At 31.8% G+C, this 9,754-nt stretch overlaps 1 protein-coding gene across 3 annotated transcripts; it reads right to left on the reverse strand.

The window, feature by feature from the left end:
• Positions 1-3,837: 3,837 nt before the first annotated feature.
• LOC143237205 (guanine nucleotide-binding protein subunit alpha homolog) lies at positions 3,838-9,352 on the reverse strand. Of its 3 annotated transcripts, XM_076476201.1 has the most exons (3): positions 8,971-9,342; positions 8,829-8,890; positions 3,922-3,987 (listed from the first exon to the last, which is right to left on the reverse strand). In XM_076476201.1, the coding sequence occupies exons 1-2, from the start codon at positions 9,306-9,308 to the stop codon at positions 8,872-8,874; spliced, it is 357 nt and encodes a 118-aa protein (XP_076332316.1). In that variant the 5' UTR covers positions 9,309-9,342; the 3' UTR covers positions 3,922-3,987; positions 8,829-8,871. The 3 variants fall into 3 exon arrangements, with proteins under 3 accessions (XP_076332314.1, XP_076332316.1, XP_076332315.1); XM_076476199.1 differs by having other exon boundaries at positions 3,838-3,987; positions 8,829-9,352; XM_076476200.1 differs by lacking the exon at positions 8,829-8,890 and having other exon boundaries at positions 3,926-3,987; positions 8,971-9,344.
• Between the last annotated feature and the right edge of the window lie 402 nt (positions 9,353-9,754).

Consider the following 9,754-nt stretch of genomic DNA (forward strand, 5'->3'; position numbering starts at 1 on the left):
CCTGCTGAAGATATGTAGTAATCAAATGATTGTCATGTGATCTACACAACACATAACCACTAGAATACTTGGAGACTTCCCTGCACTTAAGTATGTGCACAGTCAAGACAAACACATCAATACGCATACATAATAAAAAAAATAACTTTTTAATCTATGCTATGCCATTTCTTTGAAAAACAAAGATGTGCTTGAACAGGTATTGCTGAGAATCAGTTTTTATATAGGTGAAAATAAATCTTAAGGTCTTAGGAGAACAAAATACTTAAACACCAAATTATCAACTTTGTTAACATAAAAACAGTGTACAAGTATTACCAAAACTTGAAAAAGAGCTTATAACTCATCCATGCTCAAATTCCCACATCATACATTATATAAATCTGAATTGATTGATATGTTGCTTATGTTTGAAGCAATTCCAAGTTCTCTATAGTTCACAGATTCTCAGTCTGATTTGATAAATTAACTTGTTTATAAATAAACTAGAAGCAAGATAATTGGTTTTTGATTTATTATAATCATTTTTCCAAGAAAGTTATAATTTTCTTATACTGAAAACATATTTCTGATAGATACTTACCTGCATTCCCAAAATAGCTATTTTAATTCAATGCTTTTCTGTATATGCAAACATTTTTTTCATACCACAAGCCCAATTCCTCCAATCAATGTGGTTTGACTGCATCTCACATGCAAATCATCATCATACGCACAAAAGAGAGCAACACACCATGCTAATCCAAGCAACTTCCTCCAGTCTATTCCACTGAACTACCACTGAGTTTTGGCAGACAAACAATGCACCAGTTTTTAATTGAGAGGAAGGGTAAGTTCATACTAAAAATACACTTTCAGTAGAGGAAAATTATAACTTTTTATAAGTTATATTACCTCTTGTGATACAAATAGCTAGAATCCCACAATGAATAAGTGAAGGGACCAATATGAGGGTAAAAAAGAAGTATCCTTTGAAAGTGTCCAAAGAACACCATAAAAGGCGAGGATCCTTGCAGTGAATGTGCTGGAAGCAAATAATAACATTTTGAAATGTAACTTTCAGCAGACACCAAAAAAAGAAAAACAATAGAGGTTATCACTCAAGACTGATAAAGTGAAGTAGGAAAGAAAATTTCTCCATTTTAATTGATAGTTAAAAAAAAGTAGGAAGAAAGCACAAAAAACATCTTGTTTATAGCATTGTCAAACAAGAAGTGATATTTCAATAGAACTAAGTGAGGAGTTACATGCATAAAGATGATGTGCCATGTTTATCATGGGGTAGTGGGAGATAAAGGCTGGCAACATGCTAAAAACAATTTGCATAACTCATTCCAACTGAAGCGAGGGCCATTTGTAAACTTTTTTGGATCTTCTCGTGATTAATTCAGACTAAAGAAATAGAAGAATGAACAAACATCAAAGATAGATGCAAACAACAAAAGTACTTAGATATTTTTATGGAAAATTAAAAATGTTATTTAATGATAAGAGTTTGCAACTTTAATGGGCTGATTAAACATTTAAAAATACAAACATGTTCTATTATAATCAAAACTGCTTGAGAAACTACAAAAATAAGCAGGCTAAAGGTCAAAGATGACTGTTTAAATTAAACATTTAAAAATATAACATGTTCTATTATAATCAAAACTGCTTGAGAAACTACAAAAATAAGCAGGCTAAAGGTCAAAGATGACTGTTAGAGATTACTTTGGTCCTGTATTTTATAGAATTTATTATTTCCCATCCGATGTAGCTACACATGTTAAGACATCTAGCCTAGGATAAGTATTGTTCATTTTAACTGTTACCTTCATTTGAATGAAATACAGAGCTGAAGAAATGAGACTTCTATACTAGAACTCAAACCCAGGATTCTTTATCTTCCTATGAATATATTGCATAAACTACTTATGACTTCAAATAAATTACCAGAATAAATGTTTAACCACTGTAATGGAAGTGTATTACTAATTATTTCTGATTTAACAAGAGTTGTTTTTAGCATTAATTATCACAAAATAACTCATTACTAATTCTGTTTGATCTATTCAGAGAGCTTGTTAACTTTATTTGTGTTACTCATTCACCTTTATTTAGCAGGTAAGTCTTTAAACTTAACCATCACAACACAACTGTATTACTCATTCATTCTTATTTAGCAGACCAGTTGTCCAAGTTAACCATTCCAATACAACTGTATTACTCACTCATCCATACTTAACTTGTCAGTTGTCCAATTACAACTATCAAAATTTATTACTAATTCTTTCTGAATAAATTATACATGTTTGAACTCAAACTTGTTGCATCATGAACTAATGGTAGTCAGACAGACATCATAAACTGGACACAAGGTATTGATCAGCGAAGCATAGAGCCTAAAGGGGTGAAATGTTCCTTGTAATTGTTGATAACTATTGTTGTGACTTAAAATCAGTCAATTTATCTATTATGCTTTTAAGGTAAATATCAGATAAAAACTAAGGATTGTAGAGATTACCGTCATGTTGTTGGTTGTAACAGCTAAAGAAGTTACTGGTCAAAATATTTACTTATCACCAAATTCCAAAACACCTGTTTTGTCCTGGAAAGTCTGGATAACTTTTACAGGATGAAAGGGGGCAAGAACATTACAAGTTTGTTCTAATGGACAGGACAGAAAGTTGTGAAAAGCATTTTCTTATTAAGTTGTAAGAGTAAGTCATGAAGATCCCCACCACCCATAAGTGTTTAAAAAATGACAACCAGTACAGAAGCTTATGGGTATTCTAAAGCAGTATTGAAAGAAAGAAGAAAACAACTGGATAAAGCTGGAAAGGCTGAATCAACTTTTCACACAGAAGATGTTCAGTTGAAAGTGTGTCTCACATTACGTAAAAGTTTTGACAATGTATTTGGTGATGTCAATTTAGATCTATGGATAAACCAGAACCTAAGGTAGCCCATATTTATCCCAAAAACAGGTGTGAAATAATAGTACATATATTATAGTATGTAAGCAGAGATATCAATTCAAGCATCCACCAAATGTTGCCACAGTATCAACTGAATTTGATAGGATTTCAGAAGAAAAATTTGATCAAAATGACTACATTTGTTCAGGAAAGAATTTCCAAAACCTGACTGACATTAAAACGTGACCTTAGATCAAACATTTCTTGAGTTTAACGAAAGAAAACCAGTAAGATCCAAACACGTTCCAAGACTAACAAAAATAAAGTTTAAATTCCACACCAATAAAACATTACCAAATTTAAACAGAAATGTGGGAACTAGTTTCCATTTAGAAATTAATATTATCCCATTAGTATGAATTTAAACTATACTGTATATTACTTTACATGGTATTGTGTAGTTACATATTTTTCACAAACACAATTACTTAGTTTTACGTACAACTAGCACGTTTGCCAGTTTGTTGGACATTTTATTTCTCCTTTCTGTAATGTAAGACTTGATCTTTAGAACATTAAAATATGGCAGGTTTGTAAACAGTCTTTAGGACATCTGTTGTTCAGTGACTTTATCATAATATTTGATTGGGTACAATTCAAACTAAGACAAATTTGAAAAAAAAAAAAGTTTGATAATGGTATTTTCACATAAACTGTTATGATTTAGCATCCAATCTTATGACTTCTTGGCCTTTCTCGTGCAATATTACTAGTAGAACATCTTAACAACTTGGATTCTTGACAGTATATTGTTTATTTCCAAAAGTGTCCTTCTTAGATTAGGCCCAGTGTTAAATTCAAACCATAAAAAATCTATTACCAATTCTTCCCAATCTAGAAGGAAAGTTACTAACTTTGAACACTATAATACAACTATATCACCAACATTTCTTTACCTACCACGAAAATTGTCCTTTGAACTTTTAATTATGACATGATTGTAAGGACAAAAACATGATACAATAATTGTACTTACTTCTGAAGATATTCTGTCTAAATTTTCAAAAAAGTACCGGACACTATCTCCCTGCAATTAAAAAGAAATTATTGGAAATCGTTCCAAATAGTTATAAAAATTAAAATATATTAACACTTGATAAACTGATAAAAAACAAGTTCACATTATGCTAGCATCTACACAATAAAGCTCTAAATTATTAGTACAGTTAGTTATTAAACAATAATACCAAGAGGTACTGAAATAACCAGGATTAAAATCTGCTCATGTTAATTTCTGCATCATTTACTTTCTGTTTACCAGTTGATTTGACCCAGTTTAAAATTGCTTACACTAAAAAGTATTGCTGATTATATGTTACTGTAATCCAACAAGATGTAGACAGTTCAAAGACCAAGCTTCATAGTCTAAAGACCATGTGATTACTGATGACATCTGAGCTGTGACAATAATATATACATATACTAATGGGAAACAAGAAAAGAATCTGCCCCAACCAATTCTTAGACACAAAAATCAGGCCTTCAATTGTAACTTGAAACTAATGCTTTATTTGCTGAACTAGACACAATCAGAACTCGTCAATTAGAGATATTTCTTTATCAATTAATTATCTGCCTCATTAATTGAATAGCAAAGTGTAACCCAAACTATGTAACCTACAAAAAACACCAAAAAATTCAACTATACTGGTGGCAAGTACTGCCAACCAGTTGCCTTTCTTATAGTCAACAGCTCAAAATAACTGACACTGACATACAACCTTGGTTATGTCTTTGCTCAACAACAAAAAAATGAAGAAGTTAGAGAAAAAAAAACAAAAACCTTTTGAGGCTAAAGTAAGGAATAGCACATATAGCTGACTATATAGTTTTGTGCTTAACAAAAAAAAGAAAGATAATGTCGCATATACACAGGAGACAACGTAAAAAATTATGTTTCTATAGTTAGTGTATAGCTACTCGTGGTATTTAACATTTTCTACATAGCCTACATTCTTCTGATGAAGCATATACATACATGTACGTAAATAATATTGAATGACTGAGATAGATAATATACTATTGTTACACAGAATTGTTTAAATTAGTATTCTAAGTTAACAATTAATAACTACTCTGTATGTAGACAGTACAGTGTTGTAATCAAACACATATTTATGTTAAATGAATAATTGTTTGTTCACTGTTCACTGAATGTTTGTGGACTTTATGTAAACAAACATGCAAGTTATTCAAGCTATGTTGCACATAAAATTGCTTCCATATGTAATCTCATAAAACCTTGATATGCTGATTGTCTTTGCAGAATATGTGTTTGCTTTTGATCTCACAAGTTAGAGCCTTCCTTTCAAACAACATGCATATGGGCCTGATAATAGCAGGTTTTAGTTACCTGAACAGTTAGAATAATTAAAAATTGTAACAATTAGAAACCCTAACTATGATGAGTTAATTATTTTCCTGGAAATCAATTTAAAGTTAATTTCAATTAACAGAATGTTGGAATAGCTGAAAAGAGTAATGGTTTTAAATCAGTTTTTTTTTTTTTTTGACGATAGATCTCTTTGTAATCTTGACTAACCAATTAAATCACCCATCTCTACATAACGCCTTCTACATTACACTTCATCCCATGTTGAAAATAAGCCAATCAAACCTACATCTACCACTTCATCCCATGTTGAAAACCAACCAACTAAAGCACAATCAAACCTACACTTACCACTTCACCCCATGTTGAAAACTAACCAACTAAAGCACAATCAAACCTGCACGTACCATTTCACCCCATGTTGAAAACTAACCAACTAAAGCACAATCAAACCTGCACGTACCATTTCACCCCTATGTTGAAATCCAATCAACTAAAGCTAATCAAACCTACATAGCACTTCACCCTATGTTGAAAACCAAGCAACTAAAGCATAATCAAACCATGTAACACTTCACCCCATGTTAAACACCAACCAACTAAAGCATAATCAAAACCCATGTGTACCACCTCACCCCATATTGTAATGTTTCATGCATCATCAAATATTTAATTGTATATAACACATGGTAAAATATAATTTCAATTGTCTTCCACAGTTTGTTTCATACTATAATTTACATTACCACAAAATAAAGAAAAATTTAATATTCATAGTCTGGATGGACCAAAAAACCAAATATATCCATAAATATTTCATGGAGAACTATTTCCATTTCACAAGATATTTAGTATTTTAACAGTCTGAATAAAAGAAAAATAAGCAAAGCAAGGTCAGATCAGGTCGTGTACTTGGATTTTGAAAAACATTTTTATAAAGTGTAACACAAAAGACTGGATATGAAAAATAACATTGTGTGGGTTTTAAAAGGACCAGTTGATTGGACTGAAGAGTGGTTGGATGGGTGAAACCAAAAGGTTATTAGTAATGGAGTCCAGTCAAACTGGACTTCTGGTACTAGTAAATGGCCTCAAAGATCAGTGTACATGTCTTTATGTCTTGTTACTGTTTTCTGTTGAAAACAAACAAACAGGAGGAATCTGATTGAGGTGTTTAAGATAGCAAAGGAAATTGACAGTGTTTACCCATCACATTTAACAGTGAGAGTAATAGGGGTAGGGAATACAAATATAAATTTTGTTAAGGTATGAGTTGTATTCAGCTAAGACAGTTTCATTTTTCAACAGGGTGGTTGGCCTTTGGAATGGGTTGCCTTTAATTGTTGTAGAAGTGGTAAATTTAAACATATTTAAGAAATCACTTGATGAGTATGAATAATAAGGGCTGGATTCAAGAGTTTTTTAAAACTATTTTAATTTAGTTTAGAGAATGGAATAGTTGAGAAGGACTGGGTCTCATGTTGTACAAAAACATTAAATATTATGCTATTTAAAGATGTTGATAACATTATAAATGGTAAATTAACTAAGTTTTCTCTTACATGTTTCCAGTTGTATTAAAGATGCTGAGGTGTAACAAAATGACATGAATGAATTAACAAAATGACATGAATGAATTCATAAGTTGGACAAATATTTGGCAAAAGACATTTATCTAAAGTGCAGTCATGCACTTTGATTTTTATAATTTGGATCTGAAATTTAATTCAGATAACCCAATAACATGACAGAAAAGAAGAATCTTGGCCAATAGTGGGTAAGCAACTCAAACCACTTGCAGTGTTTTGTTGTTAGCAGTAAAGATAGTAGAATTTTAGGGTGTATTTACAAATGTGATTACAAGCTATAAAAGTAATTATATCTATATACAAATCACTAGTTAGGTCTCATTTGGATTACTGTGTACAGTTTTGGTGCAATTATAAAAAACTGGATATTGATTTATTGAAAGGGTTACCTTATATGGAGAGGATAAAACATTTAATTTATATTTTCTTGATAAACAAAGGATAATAAATGATCTTATTGAAGCTTATAAGATAATCTGGAGATCAAATCCTGTAATTGCTTTGTGCTATTTTCTGAGAACAATTAGAAATGAGGACACAAGATTAGGTTAAAAATAAGACATTAGGTTCCAGTGATAGGGTGACTGGCTTATAAACTAAGTTATCCACCATTTTACAGGATTTCAAGTGGAGAATTAATTCATTCAGTGATTTTCTGAAAAATAAATGGTAGGTTTTTCACTTTTCTGAGGATAGATGTGAGTTATTGTTATTCATATACTGTGTCATACAAATCACCCCAAGCCATAAAGAATTAACACCAAGCACCAACTTATCTTAAGATAACTTAAAATAATTCCATACTTTTAACGTATAACAATACCTGGTAAACTATTATATATAAGTAACAATTCTAATTATGAGAATAAATTTTGCCTCACAAAAAAAAAAAGTCTTATACACATTTATCAAAACTTCCTTTTATAGGTGGAGGTGTGTGTCTTTATGTGTGTTTTCTTATAGCAAAGCTACATTGGGTTATATGCTGAGCCCCCCGAGGGGAACTGAACCCCCTGATTTTAGCATTGTAAATCCATAGACTTATCGCTGTACTAACAGGGGGCCTAGGTGGAGGTATGACTGTTTTTTCATATGCTACCTGTTAACCATAGTCACCATGGCCACACAGTAGAAGACAGAAGAAAGCAAAATACGGTAAATTTGTTTGCTGAGATAACCCCTCACCCTTCTTGAACTTCACAATACCAACATTCTGCTGATACAATTAACTCCCCCTTTTTATCAAGTATGACTTTTTCCAATATTAAAATATAATTTCATGTTCAAGATCATTCCTGAACTTATCACATCTGTAAGACAATACTCTCTTCAGTACCAGTTTCTCCTGGTTATTAAGCTTGTTATCATGTTAAGGAATTCATAACTTACAAGACATGATGGCTGCAAGTGATTTTTTACTGCAATTATTATAAGTTTAATGTTATATTTGATATACACATGACATCTGGTCTCAATTTATTATACACAAAATTTGTCAACACCATTAGAGGGCATGTCAAGCATTTTCCAACAATGTTAAGTTGAATATTATATTTCATTAGACTATGAGATTGGTACATCAAAACTGAACTGCTAATCCTGTCAATAATTTTCAAGAATATTTTCTTATGAAAATAATAATAATGCAACTACTTCAGTTTATTTTGCTAATTACCAGTTATTTTTAGCCAGATCTGCAGAATGTTAAAGAAAATTAAAATGACATTCAGTTTAGACTGATTACTTTTAAGGGGTCTGGATGAAGTGCTCAACTGACCAATTAGATTTCCCTTCAGTCACTTTATTTGTTCTTTAGTAACCTAATGTGTCACTGAAATTAAAATCAGTCTTAAAACTAATGAAATTAAAAAGTCATACATATCATATAGCCAACAATAATAAGTTTACTACTACATATTATTAATTACAAATTACGTAACAACTTACCAGCTGAAACTCTTTTCTTCGTTCGAATGCCGTTCTTATCGCTTTATCTTGCCATAACTTTTCTATAGGGTGAGAAAAATGTAAAAATAGTTTCGTGTCCAAGATTAGACTATTATCGTAATCTAACACTTGGGTGACATACCGTTCATTACTTGGATGTTCCCATGGAATATGTAACTTAGCCCTCGCGTCTAACAGAACCTTCATTCCCCGAACGATGTTCTGATAAATAACGGATGAGAATTCACGTAGATCCTCTTCTTCGAATTTATGTCCGTGTATAATTTTCATCTGTTTGAGAAATGTGCTCTTGCCACTCTCACCAGCACCTAATAATAATAGTTTAACTTCTCTTCTCATTGCATGTTTCTCTCTTGCAAGCGTTTTATCGATTTCTTTACTTCTGTGAAGCTGTTCCAACTCGTCAGGACCATATTTAAAGCGTTCAAAACAAAAACACGCTGACAGCACATCCGCCATCTTAGATATTATTTACCACACCCATGACGTCATCAAGATTTATCTCTTCATCTTATTAAAATTAACATTGCGTAAATCACCTTAACACAGTGTTCTGGAAAAGCTGGAGACCTAATTGTTACAGTATAAGAACTAAAACCTACAAGCAATCTATTGTATCCGGCCCAAATAAACATGTTTCTTAAATTTTAAGAACTCAATCTTCGAGTTCGAAACCCTCACTGAACATGTTCGCCCTTTCAGCCGTGGGTACATTATAAGTTACGCTCAATCCTACTTTTCGTTGGTAAAAGAGTGGCCCGATATTTGGCGATGGGTGGTGTTGATTCGTTGCTTTCCCTCTAGTCTATTACTCTTATATTCGGGACAGACAGCTTAACTAACCTACGAGTAGCTTTGTTAGAAATTCAAAACAAACAAATCGTTTAGCACACTTAGGAATGCTT

This window comes from Tachypleus tridentatus, chromosome 13 (genome assembly GCF_004210375.1).
Source record: "Tachypleus tridentatus isolate NWPU-2018 chromosome 13, ASM421037v1, whole genome shotgun sequence".
NCBI lineage: Eukaryota > Metazoa > Arthropoda > Merostomata > Xiphosura > Limulidae > Tachypleus > Tachypleus tridentatus.

What these genes read in the sequence shown, in the direction of transcription:
- LOC143237205 (XM_076476199.1), bottom strand. Translation starts at nt 9,308, where the DNA reads ATGGCGGATGTGCTGTCAGCGTGTTTTTGTTTTGAACGCTTTAAATAT. An exon ending in GAAGAAAAGAGTTTCAGCTG is followed by an intron (nt 3,988 to 8,828) that starts GTAAGTTGTTAC and finishes TTTTAATTGCAG; the next exon opens with GGAGATAGTGTCCGGTACTT.